Here is a 16,624-nt window from a genome sequence, read left to right on the forward strand (position 1 = left end):
CAAGAAAACATGGAAAGGGTATGACTTCACAAAGTTGTTTTCTTACTACACATCACACACACCACAATAAAGTTATTTTTTTAATTATGAGGGGAAAAAAAAAACGTTAGAAATACGCCTACTACTCACAAAGAGAATAAAATGCGCACGGCTAATTGCTGCCCTAGGTTAACACCAAACTGCAACCTTTAAAAAAAACAAAACAAAAACGCTGCTGGGATTGGCCCTCTGCAGCCACCGTTGAGATCCAGCTTCAGCTCTCTTAGCAACGGATTTTGCCAACACCTGAGCGGAGGTGAGTGCTGGGACGGTCCAGCCTGATTTCCTAAGGACTTGGGGACGCTGTCTTCCAGTCACACCTAAGCCTGTACAAACCTGCGAGGAGGGGCCCCTCCGCAAGGGCAGCCGGCCAGGACCTTCCCCTCACCCTGGAGAGCGGCACCGAGGTGCCATCCAGCCTCCAGCCTCAGGCAAGCGGCCAGGGCGCCCCGTGGGTGCTGTGCAAGTCGCGTTCTTGCAAAACTACTTGTAGGAGAACATGGCAGTTTGCATTTCTTTAGTAAATTAATCAGACCTAGCACCACATATTGCCACGGGCTGAATTTCGGACGCGGATGTGTTTCGTTGCAGTGGATAGGTGGTCAGGAGAGTCGCCAGAATGAAGGTATCAATGCCCCTGCCTCAGATATACGTGGAAAAAACGCTAGCTCTTATCAAGCCAGACATTGTTGACAAAGAAGAGGAGATACGTGATATTATTCTCAGGTCTGGCTTCACCATTGTTCAGGTAACTTCTGGCATCTCCTTTATTAGTTTGCGTTATACTTAATACAGCCACCATTTGGATCCTTGCTAACATTAGGTTCACAGTTCTTATTTTTTTGTTTTTTTCAAGACAGGGTTTCTCCCTGTAGCCTTGGCTGTCCTGAAACTCGCTCTGTAGACCAGGTTGGCCTCGAACTCACAGAGATACACCTGCCTCTGCCTCCCAAGTGCTGGGATTAAAGGCGCTGTGTCAGCACCGCCTGGCTAAATTTTATATTTCTAACTATAGGTTATATGTAAATTGGACATGTAAGCATACATATGCCTGTAATCTCGGTACCGGAAGATGGAGGCCAAAGGATCCCCAGGTCAGCTATGGAATAACTTCAAAGTTTGACATGTCAGCCTGGGCTCTATGAGACCTGTTGCAAAAGCAAACAAGTTGCATGTAACAGACAAGTTTTTCACACTTACACACGACATAGAATAAGACACAAAAGAAGCCAATTGCCTTCTCCTTCCCTTAACTTCTCCAGGGCAGGTCTAGAGAGAGGAAACAACTTACTGCATTCTCTTCTCCCGGATTTGAAAACATTTTCCCTCATAAAATGGAAGGATCTGTTCTCTGTCTTCTAGCAGGACAAGGTCTCCAGCTAAAAGACAAGGTGTATAAATGTATCAAATAGAACTTAATATTTTTAATATTTGTTTGAATATTTGTTTGAATTTTCTTTGAACTACTCTAGTTTTTTTTTCTCTTTCTTTCTCTCTCTCTCTCTCTAAGTGTATATGTAGCTGAGTGTGGTGTTTTTAATCCCGGCACTGGGGAGGCAGAGACGTGTATTTCTGTGAGTTCAAGGCCAGCCTGGTCTCCATAGCAAGTCCCTGACCAGCCAGGGCTGCACAGTGAGACTGTCTCAAATTTTTTATATAGTATCATATCTATTTTGTCAATGTTTTCAAACTGAGCTGGAGGGGAGTTTGTGGCAGTGTGTGCTGAGCAAGCACAAGGACCTGAGTTTGAATCCCCGGCAACCACAGAAAGGCCAGGCGTGGTGGCAGCACTTACAGGTAATCTCAGAGCCGGCGAGGCCACTGGTCTCACCAAACTGGTGAGGAGGGGACCTAAGGTGGTGAACACAGCTGAGGCAGGCAGGCAGTGTGGACCTCCGGCTCCACACATATGGCACCTGCCCTCCTACATATGTGTGCACATCTGTACACCTGAGCACAGAAGTGCATGTATCACACACACATGGCCTGGCAGGGAGGCTCTGACAGAGAGGCTACAGGCGGACACAGAGTCGTTAATAAAGACTGAGTATTTTTTTCTAGGATCTTAAATATTTGAAAATTAAACTTACAGGTAGGGCTAGGGCATAGCTTAGTGGAAGAACACAGGCTTGGCAAGCATGAGGCTGTGGGTTCAATCCCTACCATTCTCCCCCCACCACGAGTATGAAATCATGTTTGTAACTTCTAGAAGAAATGTAGACAAACAAACGAGGGAAAAGATACTTTAAAACTCTATGTCCTCAGCCAGGTGGCGGTGGCAGTATGACTTTAACTTGGGAGGCAAAGGCCATTGGACCTCTGAGTTCAAGCCAGCCTAGTCTACGAAATGAGTTCCGGGACAGCCAGGGCTACACAGAGAAACTCTGTCTCAAAACAAACAAACACCTCCCCCCAAACAAAACAAGCAAGCAAGCAAACAATCCAGGTTCTCAGGGGCAGCGTGTTGGTGAAGCTCAGCTGAACACGTTAACCACAGGCCCCAGCCCTCACCGTTTCCGTTGTTTGCAACAGGCTCTGCTGCAAAAGTGCGGCTAACTGGGCCCTCTCGTCTCCAGCTGCCCTGTCTTGATGGGTGTTCTCGGATCACGGGCTCACACTACAGTGCCGGGTACAAGCACAGTTTTGGGGACTCAAACCCAGGTTTTCACATGTGAGCTGCCAACACGTTACTCACTGAGCCATCTCTCTAACGTTTAAGTCCATCTTAAAAAAAAAAAAAAAAAAAAAAAGACAGACTTTGTTATTAAGTGGCTTGTGTTTATTATAAATTAAAATTCAAGAGCCTTGCCTGGTGGCACACACCTTCAATCCAAGCACTCAAGGAAGCAAAGAGACGTGTATCTCTGTGAGTCCTAGGCCGTCCCGGGACACACAGAGAGACCCTACCACAAAACAACAGCAACATAACAAAAAGACACATAAGTCAAAATTTACGTCAGCAGCAAACGTTTGTTAGACCAGGGACGGCTAAGGTCTGTGCCGCCGCCGCCACTGCTCTGGCCACAGTGATGCCTTTGTTTTGGTTTTGCTTTAATTTTTTTTCACAAAATATATGTTACATTATCTGTACCACTTAACTGTATTTTTTTAAGGTACAGCGTAGTGGTATTAAATACGTTCACGTTGTTTTGTGACGTCACCACTATTCATCTGCAGTATTCTCAACCTGAAGCTGTGAACTTAGTTTTAAAAAGGGAGGAAGCTGTGTCTGCATCTTCTCCAGCCCCTGGCCACCACTATCCTAGTTTCTGCTTCGAGAAATTTGACTCCTCCAGCTATTTCATGCAGATGAAGTTGTTGGATATCGGTAAGGTTTGTCGATGAAGTAGGCTTTATTGCGGTGGAGGCTCAGAAAGCTCTGGAAACTTCTCCCTCCTTCCAGAAGGTGGCAGCCTTTCCTTGGTCGCACCCTATGAGTTCTGTACCACGTATTTGGTATCACTGTTTTCTCAAACAAAGTTCAAAAGATTTCCCACCTGATTTCATTTTAAAGCAACCAAATAGAATCATTAATGTTGTACCAACTTTAAGGATGAACTCTAAATTTTTACAATTATGCTTCAGGAGCTAGCATACCTGAAAAAAAAACAAAACACACGGCCATTGGGCATGCCAGTAGTTCCCTGTCTAGGGAGACCAAGGCAGTGGTCTAAGGAGCTAAGGAGACTGGTCCACTGGGGCTACATGATAAGACCCTGAATCAAAGCAAACAAACAAACAAACTGGGCATGCGGAGGGAGGCAAGTGCTTGCAAGCAGGGAGCCAGGTGAGAGCTAGTCTTGGGAACTGACTGCAGAGTTTTTCAGAATATTCCTTTGGGTGATCTCGTATAAATTGTTTTAGAGGCAGGGCCTCACTCTGGAGCCCTAGCCGACCAGGAACTCACTATGCAGACCAAGCGAGCCTTGATTTCGGGGTGACTGTGTGAAGTGTGCCTACACACGGGCATGGATGCCAGGAGAGGGCATCAAAACCCTTGTAGCAGGAGTTACATGTGTTTGGTGGATACCCTATGTATCCACCTACATTATGTAATGTAGGTACCAGGACCCGCAGTCTGTTCCTAATGATTGTTCAGCAAACACTCTTTTTGTTTTCACTGCTGCCAGTGAAAATGTTTTACACTGGCAGCAGTGGTGGCTCATGTCTTTAATGCTAGCACTTGGGAGGCAGAGGTTATTAGGTTATTGTATCTCTGTGAGTTCAAGGCCAGCCTGGTCTACAGGGAAGTTCCAGCACAGTCAGATCGACACAGAGAAACCCTGTCCTGGAAAACAACAACACAACAACAACAACAGTTTTTATACTTACTTATACACAGTGAATGCTGCGGTCGGAAAACTTGAGCGAATCAGTTCTCTATTCCTAACATGTACATCTTGGGAGTTGAACTTATAACCTCAGCCTTGGCAGCAGCCCAGGGATCATTTTTTTGAAGTGGGATAAATACTTCCTCGGAACTCATTTAATTACCGCTTATAATAATGCAAAGATAATTGCAGGCATGCGCCACTGTGCCTGGCAAGTTACTAATGACTTAACGAGCATTCGTTGAGCTGTAGCTTTAAATGCTGTTGCTGACTTTGTTTTGTTTACAGAGACGAAAGCTACACCTCAGCCCTGAGCACTGCAGTAACTTTTATGTGGACCAGTACGGGAAAATGTTTTTCCCAAACCTAACAGCTTACATGAGCTCTGGACCTCTTGTCGCGATGATATTAGCCAGACATAATGCCATATCTTACTGGAAAGAACTTTTGGGACCAGCCAATAGTTTGGTAGCCAAGGAGACACACCCGGACAGGTAATTTCCCTGGCGTGGCTTGGAGGCTTGAAGCCACCTTAAAGTATGAGAACAAAAGAAATGAAAGACCTCGAGCCTGCCATCTTTACAATTCGGGGTTGCTATGTGCGCACATTGTCCTAAAAGAACTTTTCTCTGGTGTAAGGCGGTGAGTGAGTTCGGCATACTCACCATTTTAATGTGTGTCTTAATGCCAAATGCCACTGAAGGAACGCATCAGAGAGTATCTCATTGGCGGATGACTAGCCTTGCGTCACACTGCCTCCAAAGGAAGATTTAGTTTCGATTTATTTTTTGTTTGTTGTTTTTGTTTCTTGTTTTTTGAGACAGGGAAGCCCTGGCTATCCTGGAACTCACTCTATAGACCAGGCTGACCTTAAATTCAGCCTGCCTCTGCTTCCTGAGTGCTGGGATAAAAGGTGTGCACTCCCCCCCCCCCCCCCCCCCCCTCTTTTTTTTTTGTGTGTTTGTGTGTTTTTTTTTTTTTGTTTTTTTTTTTTTTTATTTTTTTGAGACTAGGTCTTACTCTGTAGCCCAGGCTGGCCTGCTCAGACTAGCTTTGAATTTGTGATGATCCTCCTACCCCAGCCCCCATCTCCCATGCTGAAATTACAGGCATGAGTGACAGCACATGGCTATGAAATAGGATTTTTAAAATCCATTTTGTTTATTTATTATTTTGTGAGCATGTGTGCCTGTCACATGTAGAACACAGCTCAAGCCCTCAGGCTTGGTGGCAAGTGCTTTTAGCAGCTGAGCCAACCCACTGATCCTGAAGTAGGAGTTTTAGTAGGAAAACGAGAATTCTTTAGATTTGTTTTCTCGACATGGTGGCACATATCTTTAATCTCAGGACTTGAGAGACAGAGGCAGGAAATTTCTGAGAGTTTAAGGCTAGCCTTGTCTATATAGCAAGTTCCAGGCCAGCTAAGGGTACATAGTGAGAACCTGTCTCAAAAAAAAAAAAAAAAACTCCAAAATTTCAGCATTATTGCTAGCTTCTGGAAAAAATAGTCAGTTATCACACTTTCAAATTTAGATCTCCTTTTGACTTCTCCCAAAACCCCTTTCTTCACCTAGAGGATGCTTTTATCATGGACTGTGCCATCAGCATATATAAATGCATTTGACCCTCATCTAGGTAGATGAAAAGCTTAAAATCAGATTTGAGATGGCCTGTCTAAAAACAAACAAACAAACAAACAAACAAACAACCAGAAAGGGCTGGCAAGATGACTAAGTGGGTGAAGTGCTTGCAGCCAAGCAACCTGGATTCGAACCCAGGACCCATAAACTGGAAGGAGAAAACCACTCCCAAGGTAATCCTCTGGCCTTCACGGGTGCTTCCCCCTCCTCCAAGTAGGGTAGAGAGAACTCTCTGATGTAAAGGAAGGAAAGAGTGCTGGAGCGGAGGGACAATGTCTTTAATTCTCTCTAGCCTAAGGGCGATTTACGGTACAGATGAACTGAGGAACGCACTTCATGGGAGCAATGACTTCCCCGCCTCAGAGAGAGAGATTCGGTTCATGTTTCCAGAAGGTGGGTCTCTCGTGCCTGCTCTCTCCACTATCCCTCCAAACTGTTCACCTCTTAAAGTTTGCTTTTCATCCTGAAGACGTGGCTGGGAAGGAAGGTAGATTTCTCCCTCCAAATATGCTCTTTTCAGGTTGTGAGTCATTGAAACTTGGAGCTGGAGGGGCCTGGGGCGTAGCTCTTTCATATGGAGATGGCTGAGTTCCTGGGAGGTTCTGGGTTTGAATCCCAGCACAGGATAAAATTGGGTGTGGGGCCAGAGGCCTGTGATCCTAATCTTAACCCTTTGTTCGGGGTGAGGGCAGGAGGGTTAGAAGTTCAAGTTTTGGTTGTAGGGAAGCTAGTTAGGCTGCTCCAGACCTTCTCTCCGTCCAGTCTGAAGTCCTGGAGGCCTAAACCTTTAAAAAGTAAACATGCTGGTGAACACAGTGGTGCACCTGTGACCCCAGCAATCAGGAGGCAGGCGGACCACTGTGAGTTCAAGGCCAGCCTGGTCTGCAGAGTCAGTCCAGACAGCCAAGGCTATACACAGAAACCGTGTCTCCAAAAAAAGAAAGAAAGAAAGAAGGAAGGAAGGAGGGAGGAATGGAGGGAGGGAAGGAAGGAAGGAAGGAAGGAAGGAAGGAAGGAAGGAAGGAGAGAGAGAGAAAGAAAAGAAAGGAAAGAAGAAAGGAGTGTGCACACTAAGAAAACAGTGTGTTGCCTTTCAGTCCAGGGTTCGAACCTAAAGACTCCATAACAGGAAACCTTTGCTGGTGAGCAGCTCAGTCCTCAGTCCTTTAGTCTTTTTTTTTTTTTTTTTAAGATTTATTTATTATGTATACAATATTCTGTCTACACATACAACTTCACATCAGAAGAGGGCACCAGATCTCATTATAGATGGTTGTGAGCCACCATGTGGTTGCTGGGAGTTGAACTCAGGACCTCTGGAAGAACAGACAGTGCTCTTAACCTCTGAGCCATCTCTCCAGCCCAGTCCTTTAGTCTTTTATCTTTAAGGTTATCTTATTTTTTATGTCTGTGTGAGCTATGCCTCATGTGTGCAGATGTCCTCAGAGGCCAGAAGGCATTGAATCCCCAGAGGTGGAGTTACAGACAGCGGTGACACATCTGATGTGGGCGCTGAGATCTGACCTTGGGTCCTCTAGAAGAAATACCGATCTTAACCACTCAACCCCGCCCCCTTAAATTTTCAGGCAGCCCCTGCTTTTGTATTTGGAGACAGGCCTACACGTCTTGGCTAGCCTTGAACTAACTAACGATCTTCCTGCCCCTACCGCCTTCTGAGTGCTGGGGTTTCAGGCCTCCTGCAGCCTGGTTTTCCAGTCCTCTGTTTTGAGGCAGTCTCTGTGCTCTGTCCATGGGCAAGCCCCCTTCGATCCTTCTGTGCCAGCCTCCTGAGTGGCTGCTGGGGTTGGTTTGGTTTTGCTTTCGTTCTTTTGTATATGGTGGTTATTGTCATTTTATTTATTTGTTTTTTTATTTATTTTTAGTTTTTTTTTTTTTTTTTTTCAAGACAGGGGTTCTCTGTGTAGCCCTGGCTGTCCTGGACTTGCTGTGTAGACCAGGCTAGCCTGGAAGTCACAGAGATCCAATGGCCTCTGCCTGCTGAGTGCTGGGATTAAAGGTATGTCACCACATCCAGCTTTTCAATTTTTTAAGTTTTAAATTATTTTTTTTTCTCGGTGTGATCAAAATCCAGCAAGCACTGTCTGTAAATGATACCCTAGTAAGCAGGTAGAGTGTGGTGGCACTCATCTGTCCGCCCTGGCGGCCAGCCAGCAAGATTACCTTGAATTTGAGGCCAGCCTAGGCTACCTAGTGAGTCCCAGCCCAGCCTGGAATACAGTGAGACCCTATCAGATAGCCAGTAATAAAAACAATTATAATACTTTAATTAATACAAGATGTAAAAATCAAACTTAAAGCTCACAACGAGATGAGTGTCTCATGACAGTTAAAAGCTCTTGAAGGCACCCTTTTACCACGCGTGTAATGCGTGTAATGTTTAATCACTTCTTTTCGAGTTTTAGTGAGAACTTATTTGTGCTTGCAGTGATCACCGAACCCATTCCAACTGGAGTAATCGCTAAGGACTATTTAAATTTGTACGTAACACCAACCCTACTTCAAGGACTCACGGAGCTTTGTAAGCAAAAGCCAGAGGATCCTTTTGTAAGATTCCTTTTATTCTCACTAGAAAATACTGTTTATCGTTTTCCTATTTAAAACTCTATCTTATTTGTTTGTTTTGAGACAGAGTGCCCCTATGTATGTCTGTCTGTCTGGACCCCTGGCTGTCCAGCGGTCACTGTGTAAACCAGGCTGGCCCCGAATTCACGAAGATCTACTGCTTCTGCCTCCTGAAGGCTGGGATTAAGATGGGCACCACCTGCCTAATGTTTGTTTGTTTATGTATTTTTGGTTTTCAAGACAGGGTTTCTCTGTGTAGTCTTGGCTGTCTTGGACTCTTTTTGTAGCAGGCTGGCCTCGAACTCACAGAGATTCACCTGCCTCTGCCTCCCTGCGTGCTGGGATTCCAGGCTTCCAGCTTATGCCACTGCACTGGCTTTAATAAAATGTATTCTTTTAGTCTGAAGACTCGCAGGGTTTGAGGCTTGCTTGGGCTATCCTTGACTCCATGGCCACCAAGCAGGACAATTTATTGAGACCCTGTCTCAAAGTAACTTATTTATTTTTGTTTTGTTTTTCAAGACAGGGTTTCTCTGTGAAGGCTTGGCTGTCCTGGACTCACTCTGTAGACCAGGCTGGCCTTGAACCCACAGGGATCCACCTGCCTCTGCCTCCCTGAGTGCTGGGATCACAGGCGTGAGCCACCACGGCCCAGCTTCAAAGTAACTTAAAAAGGTGGTCTGGTCATGGTGGCCAGTGCCTTTAATCCCAGCTCTTGGGTGGTGGGGGCGGGCAGACCTCTTTGAATTCATGGCTGCTCTGATCCACCTAGTAGATTCCAGACCAGTCAAGCTATACAGTAAGACACAGTCTGAAAAAAGAAAAACAAAATGTGTGTGATGGGTCCTGGGGGACTGGGCAGGTTGGTGAGAGAGGTAAAGAGCTAACTGTGCGGCCTCATGACCTGAGTTCCGTCCTGGGATGCCACAGGGTGGAATTAGGGCATCAGCTCCCAAAAGCTGCCCTCTGACCTCCTCGATACCCTTCCCCCCAGCACGCAGGCAGCTGGGCATGTGGTGTGGTAGCAGCGTGCTTGCTGGACGCAGCCGGAGCGGTGGGTTCAGTTTCCAACACGTAAAGGAATGGGTGTCCGGCTAATCTCACGGAGCGGGGCGTTTAAAAGTTTCTTCAGCGGGCCAGTAGCGACAATCCCATGCCCACAGTCCCATTCCTTTCCCGCCCCACCCTGTGCTCGCAGCACGTTTTTGTGTGGCTGCCAGCACGCCAACGGGGCCGTTCCTGCCTTTCCACTAGTGTGTCCAGCGCCTCGGTGACGTTTGTAGACCTCCATCGCCTGAGTCCCAGCTTTCAGGTCTGTGTAAACATAGGATGGACTTACTGAGCCATTTGGCAGTTGTGCTCTGCCCTGTCAGGAACTGCCCCATCTAGGTGGCTGTGTGACTTTACCCCCCTCCCCGCCCCCTTTGCAGAACCGAAGGCTCCAGTTTGTCCTTAATAACACCACCGCTTGCTCCTTTGTTGTCTTACTTCCTCATTAACAGCCGCCAGAGCGGCTGTGTCGCACTGTGACTGATTTGCATTTCTCTCGTAGCTCTTGATGCTGAGAGCTTCCTGCCAGAAGTTTGTAACCTTGTATCCAGGTTCAAGTTAAACAGGAGTGCGTGTGTGCGGGTGTGCACGCGGGTGTGTGTGTGTGTGTGTGTGTGTGTGTGTGTGTATGCATGGGGTGAGCCCTTTGTAAAGCAGGCTGGCTTTGACCCTAGGCCCCTCCACCTCAGTTTCCAAGCACTGGAGTTATAGGCAGCTGGCACCATAACTGACCTCTTTGGAATTTGTTTCTGGTTGCCATTTGCAACAAAGATAGTTTTACTTCTTCCTTTCTAGTTTAGATCTGTATTTGACAGCTTTACAGAATAGTGTTTTGAGGTTTTCTGCTTTGTTTTGATTTTTTTATTTAATATGTATTTTTAGATTCACTTATCTTTTTTAAAGGATTTATTTATTTATTATGTGTATAGTGTTCTTCCTGTATGTACACCTGTGTGCCAGAAGAGGGATCTCATTAGAGATGGTTGTGAGCCACCATGTGGTTGTTGGGACTTGAACTCAGGACCTCTGGAAGAGCAGCCAGTGCTCTTAACCTCTGAGCCATCCCTCCAGCCCTAGATTCACTTATTTTATTTTATGTGAATGAGTGTTTTGCCTGCATATATGTCTATACTGTATGCTTTCCTGTGCCTGGAAAAGTCAGAAGAGGACATTGGTCCTTTGGAACCGAGGTCATGGGTATGTGTGTGCAGCCATGTGGGCACTGGGAACAGAACCCAGGTCCTGTGAAAAATCAGCACGTGCTCGTAACAGCTGAGCCCGTCAGCCCCACTGTATTTAACTTTGAGGCAAGGTCTCACTCTGTCGAGCGGGCTGCCTTAAACCCTTTCTGGTTTAAAAAGATTGATTTTCTTGCTTATGCCCGTGTGGCTGTGGCTGTGCCTGTGGAGGCCGTATGAAGATGTCGGACCCTAGGAGCTGGAGTTACAGGCTGTCAACTGCCTGCCCTGGGTGCTGGGGACTGAACTCAGGCTTCTGGAAGAGCAGGAAGCACTGGAAAATGCTAAGCCCTCTCCCCAGCCCCAGCCTTGAGTCTTGAGTCTCCCGCATCCTGAGTCCTGGGTTGCAGCTGTGCGTTACTTGGCTTGACTCTCCTTCTGTTTTTAGGTCTGATCTTGCTAGGTAGCCCAGGCTGGCTTTGGACTTTGCTATAGAGCCCGGCCTGACCTCCAACTTGCAGTTATTCTCCTGCCTCTGGGCCTTCCTCAGCCCCTTGTGCTGGGCTTAAAGGAATGAGCCGCCACACCTGGCTTCTATTTTCTTATTTTTTTTTTAATGTTTTTATTAGCATACAGCAATTATACATAATGATGAAGTTTTACTATGACATTTTCAGGCATGTAAATGATCTGGGGTGATTTGTTTTGCTTATTGTTGTTTTGTGGGGGGGGTTTTCTGTCTGGGGAGGGGCATGGTCTCACCATGAAGCCATGGCTGGCCAGGAACTTGCTGTGTACAGCAGGCTGGCCTTGAGTGTTGTCTTTTAGACAAAGCCTCTCTGTGTCTGGCCCCGGCTGGCTTGTAGTAGATAATGTATTTTGATCACAAATGTGCAGGAATCTCCCCTTTGCCTGCTGTTGTCCCTCTCCACACCTGCTAACCCCTTTCTTCTTCCCAGTTAACCCATCTGCTGTCTCATGCCTTTTTGTTTCTTTTGCCTGAGTGAGTTTATTGAGGTCCTTTACGGAAAGGCTGATGAAGGTTTGTTTCAATGAGCAATGGTACCAGACCAGTGGCTGCGGCACTGAAGAGAACGGGACTCCATTCTCAGCCATTAGCGGCTAGGAATCCCTAGAGAGGGGGAGCCCTGGGAACCTTTGACACTCCGTTACAAATTTCCTTCTTCTTCCTATTATTATGAATTTTTCTGGCTGCTGGGAACTGAACTTGGCCTCAGAGGATTCCCTGCTGCTCCTACCTCCCAAATGCTGTGCTCCACTTTCTGCCAGTGTTTATCAAGTCCTAGGTAATCAAACCCAAGGCTTTGCACTTAACACACAAGCATTCTATCAGATCCTATCTTTTCTATTCTTTTAAGATTTATTTATTACATAGCCTGCATACCAGCAGAGGGCACCAGTTCTCATCATAGATGGTTATGATCCACCATGTGGATGCTGGGAATTGAATTCAAGACCTTTGGAAGAGCAGACAGTGCTCTTAATCTCTAGGCCATCTCTCCAGCCCCTCTTTTTTATTCTTAAAAAATGTTTAAAGCCAGGTGTGGTGGTGCACACCTGTAATCCCAGCACTCAGGACGAAGACGCAGGGAGATCTCTGAGTTTGAGACTAGCCTGGTCTACAAAGTGAGTCCAGAACAGCCAAAGCTACAAGAGAAACACTGTCTTGAAAAACCAAAGAAGAAAAAATGTTTAATTACATTTATTTATTTTATTTTGTGTGTATGTGTGTGTATCTGTCAGACTTTTATTTTTATTCGTTGCTTTTTTTTTTTTTTTTTTTTTTTTTTTTGAGACAGAGTTTCTCATTGTTTCCCTGGCTGTCCTGGAACTCACTCTGTAGATCAGGCTGGCTTTGAACTTACAGAGATCCTGCCTCTGCCTCACAAGTGCTGAGATTAAAGCTGTCCTCTGGCCTTTATTTCTATTATTTTTTTTTTTTACCTCCCATACAGGGTTTCTCTGTGCAGCCTTGGCTGACTGGGACTCACTTTGTAGACCAGGCTGGCCCTGAACTTGCAGAGATCTGTTTGCCTCTCCCTCCCAGAGCTCTGGGATTACAGGTGTGCGTCACTGAGCCTGGCTTATTTTTATCCTTAAATTGATTTAAAAGCTGTTTAGCAGCCAGGCAGTGTAGACCAATAGACCAAGCTAGTGTCAAACTCAGAAATTCACCTGCCCCTGCCTCCTAGGTACTAGGTTTAAAGGCATGTGCCACTACACAGCCCGACCCCATACTCATAATCATTTTGCAATGAAAAACTGTGTCGAAGAATAATTTCATTTTGTTGTAAAAATTATGTTTTATTTTTGTTTGTTTGTTTTTTCCAGACAGAGTTTCTCTGTGTAGCCCTGGCAATCCTGGAACTCACTCTGTAGACCAGGCTGGCCTGCAATTTAGAGCTTCAGCCGCCTCTGCCTCCCAAGAGGCAGAGGGGGTGGAGTCATGTGCCACCGCCATCCGGTTATTTCGTGTTTCTCACCAGCATTATCCAGGTTGTTGTTGTTTGTTTGTTATCATCACCTGCCAGTCTCTCAGTTCTAATGAGGCAACTCTCCTCCCTTCTCCCTTCACTCTGCTGTCCTTTCCCGATTTACTTCAACGTCTACACCGGCCTTGTTATGGGGTCTGGGTAGATCCAACACAACTCAAACACCAGGTCAGGACAGAAAACAAAAATTTATTGTAATCAAGTCCGCTATTGACCAATCAGGGATGCAAAACAGACTTGGTGGCTGAACTGCCACACCCTGCCTCCAGTGCCAGCCAGATGCTATAGAGCTTTTCAGCCTGAAACCCACAAACATCTTTGCCAAGTTGCAGTTACACCAGTCAGGACTTAGGGATACAGGACTTTCCCAGGAACATTTTTCTATGCGGCCCTGTCCTCATTGGTTGGTTTATTCAGCTGTGGTAGGTGACGGGCCCAGCATCCATGTCTCAACTTGCCAACTAGGATGTCAGTTAGCCGTGTACATGTCTCTCTCCGCCAAGCAAGATGCCAGTTACCCGGGGAGGTCTTCGAAATTTAAACTTTATTTGTCCTTTGTTCAAAATGGAAGTGATATTCATAATAGCAGTTTGGCTCCTTCTTACAGGCTCACAATCTTCAACCCCCTTAAGGTAGACCAGTAGTCTGGTCTGAATCTCGACCTGCACCAAGCCCCAGGGAGACAGTGAGCACTGGAGGATATCAACTCTGTACATACAGTCCTTGTCAACTTCCAGGGATGTAAAGATTTCTCTAAACCGGGGCAGGGTGGTGGTGGTGGCAGTACAGGATTTCAGAAGCAGGGGCCATCAGATCTCTGAGTCTGAGCCTCCCAATCCCCTACAGATCGAGTTTCAAGACACCAGGGCCACACAGAGAAACCCTGTCTCAAAAAGCAAACAAAGAAAACCCTGTTTATCTGGATGTCACGGCACCTCAACATTTAGGAATCAGAGGCAGCTAGATCTCTAAGAAGTCCAAGGCCAGCCTGATCTACATAGTAAATTCCAGACAGCCTTGGTTGTAAGACCCTGTTACCAAAAAAAAAAAAAAAAAAAAAAAAAAAAAAAAAAAAAAAAAAAAAAAATTTAAAAAGATACTTAATTTTTCCGTTGTTAATTTCATTATCAAAAGTAAATATTTAAATGTTTATTAACTTTATTTTTTCTTTTTCCATAGATTTGGCTAGCTGATTGGCTGCTGAAAAATAATCCCAACAAACCCAAACTTTCTTATTTCCCAGGACCAGAAGAGCATTAGCACGCTGTGCAGAGCAAGTGGCAGATTGTCTTCCTGTCAAAGCTGTGCACCTACCTCTAAAAGAAACTTTCTTCCTAATGGTTTAAGTAGCTACATATGTAATAAACTATTTTTTCTTTATATGTGTGGGTCTACTTCTGTGTGTGGGTTCAGGAACCTGAAGAGGCCAGAGGCACTGGACCCCTTAGAGCTGGAATGGTTTTAAGTCACCTGACATGAGTGTTGGGAACCAAACTTGGTGTTGGGGAATCGATATTAGGCCCCAGAAGGCTTCTCTATCCGAGCTAGTTCCCAAATGATCAAGATAGTGACTTTTTAGATTTATAAAAGCTTCAAGGCACAATAACTGGGCAGATATCAACCCTCTAAGCTATTTTTCTATTTCCCAGGTGCACAGCCCAAGTCACTTGCCGTAATTGCTCCTGCCTGGGCTGCTTCTGTTTCATCAGGTCAGCCTCATGACCACGTGCTCACTGTTCCTACAGCTCCGTGGCGACTTCCTCCTCTCCAGCTTCCTCTCCTGCTTCTCTTTCCTGCCCGGCTAGCGGCTGTCAGCTGATTTATTTAACCAGTCAGAATATTGTCAAAGTTTACACAACATCACTTGGTGTGCATGAGTATGTGCTCATCTGATCTTGGGAGCCATTAATTTAGCATTTGAATACAAGGCCCCAGACCAACCCCCATCAGCCTGGGTCTTCTGTAAGAGGATGTGCATTCTTAGCCACCAATCCGTTTTTTTCAGTCTTTTTAAAACTAAATTCTTCATTTTTAATTTTTGTTTTGTTTTGTTTTTGATTTTCGAGACAGGGTTTCTCTGTGTAGCCCTGGCTGTCCAGTAACTCACTCTGTAGACCAGGCTGGTCTCAAACGCAGAGAGATCTACCTGCTTCTGCCTCCTGAGTGCCAAGGACGACTTTAAGCTCCAGATCTTCCTGCTTTTCCTGACGAAGTGCTGGGATTACAGATGTGTGCCACTTCTTCCAGTTTGTCAGCATTTTGGAGGCCAAGAAAGGAGAACTGTGAGTGTGAGGCCAGTCTGAGCCACAGTGTCTCAAACAAACAAAAACAGCAAACTACAAAAAACGCCATCTCGTATTTCTGAGCCAGGAACTACCAGTGGTCAATGCCTGCTTCAGGAGGGGAAGCCATTTTTCTTCAGGTATAAGCACAAATAAATCGCCCATGATCCATCCCTGTTGAGTGCCGGGATGAAAGGTGTGGGACACGAACCTTTTCCTCATTTTTATTATAATAATAATTATTATTTTTGGTTTCTCGAGAGAGGGTTTCTCTGTATAGCCTTGACTGTCCTAGACTCACTTTGTAAACCAGGCTGGCCTTGAACTCATAGTGATCCACCTGCCTCTGCCTCCCTGAGTGTTGGGATTACAGGCGTGTGCCACCACACCCCGCTACTTTTCTGCTTTTCCTCATTTTTAAACTTCTTTTCTCCTTCTTATTTATTTTATTGCAGTTCTGGTTGGGGGATCTAGGGCTTTGCACATGCAGCCTAACATTCTTTCTATGCATGAGCTAGATCCTAGTTGTTCTTTAGTTTTTTGAGACAGAGCTTCACTAATTTGTCCAAGGCATCCTTGAACTGATGATCCTCCTAACCACAGCCTAGACCATACCATGGATTGGCTTGAATTGAAATTGTCAAATAGCTTTTGAGAAGTTTGTGTCCAAAAATACTGGCAGTGTAATGCCAGGTTCACGGGACTCTCAGAGAACACCAGCAGACGACTCGATGCAAAAGCAAGAGAGCTTTATTACAAGAGCGATTGAACTCGGGACCCAAGTCTCACTGATGCAGCAGTAGAGAAGTGGGACCCTGAGCCCTGAGTGAACAGGAGTTTTAAAGGGAAAGTCTGTGATCAAGGGGTTTCCATGGCAGCAAGCAGGGGGCACAAGCCTTGGCGGTACAGAATTGGGTGAAGTTTAGCAGGGTGGGGTGACCTTTTCTGAGGCACACAATCACCATGGCTAAGGCATATAATCACAATGGCTATTTTTCTAAACCACAT

The 16,624-nt window shown here is 45.8% G+C and overlaps 1 protein-coding gene across 1 annotated transcript; it reads left to right on the forward strand.

Annotated features, from left to right (window-relative positions):
- The first annotated feature begins 245 nt into the window (after window positions 1-245).
- Nme5 (NME/NM23 family member 5) lies at window positions 246-14,662 on the forward strand. Its single transcript, XM_055625585.1, has 6 exons — window positions 246-295; window positions 631-787; window positions 4,659-4,864; window positions 6,303-6,403; window positions 8,457-8,575; window positions 14,514-14,662. Exons 2-6 carry the CDS (start codon window positions 659-661, stop codon window positions 14,592-14,594), a joined length of 636 nt encoding a protein of 211 aa, XP_055481560.1. The 5' UTR covers window positions 246-295; window positions 631-658; the 3' UTR covers window positions 14,595-14,662.
- The last annotated feature ends 1,962 nt before the right edge of the window (window positions 14,663-16,624 follow it).

Source organism: Psammomys obesus, unplaced genomic scaffold, assembly GCF_907164565.1.
Source record: "Psammomys obesus unplaced genomic scaffold, mPsaObe1.curated_primary_1811, whole genome shotgun sequence".
Taxonomy (NCBI): Eukaryota; Metazoa; Chordata; class Mammalia; order Rodentia; family Muridae; genus Psammomys; species Psammomys obesus.

Excerpts from the sequence above, each read along its gene's own strand:
- Nme5 (XM_055625585.1), top strand. The coding sequence starts at position 659 with ATGAAGGTATCAATGCCCCTGCCTCAGATATACGTGGAAAAAACGCTA. Across the intron at positions 4,865-6,302 it reads AAGGAGACACACCCGGACAG|CCTAAGGGCGATTTACGGTA; the intron begins GTAATTTCCCTG and ends AATTCTCTCTAG. Across the intron at positions 8,576-14,513 it reads AAAAGCCAGAGGATCCTTTT|ATTTGGCTAGCTGATTGGCT; the intron begins GTAAGATTCCTT and ends CTTTTTCCATAG.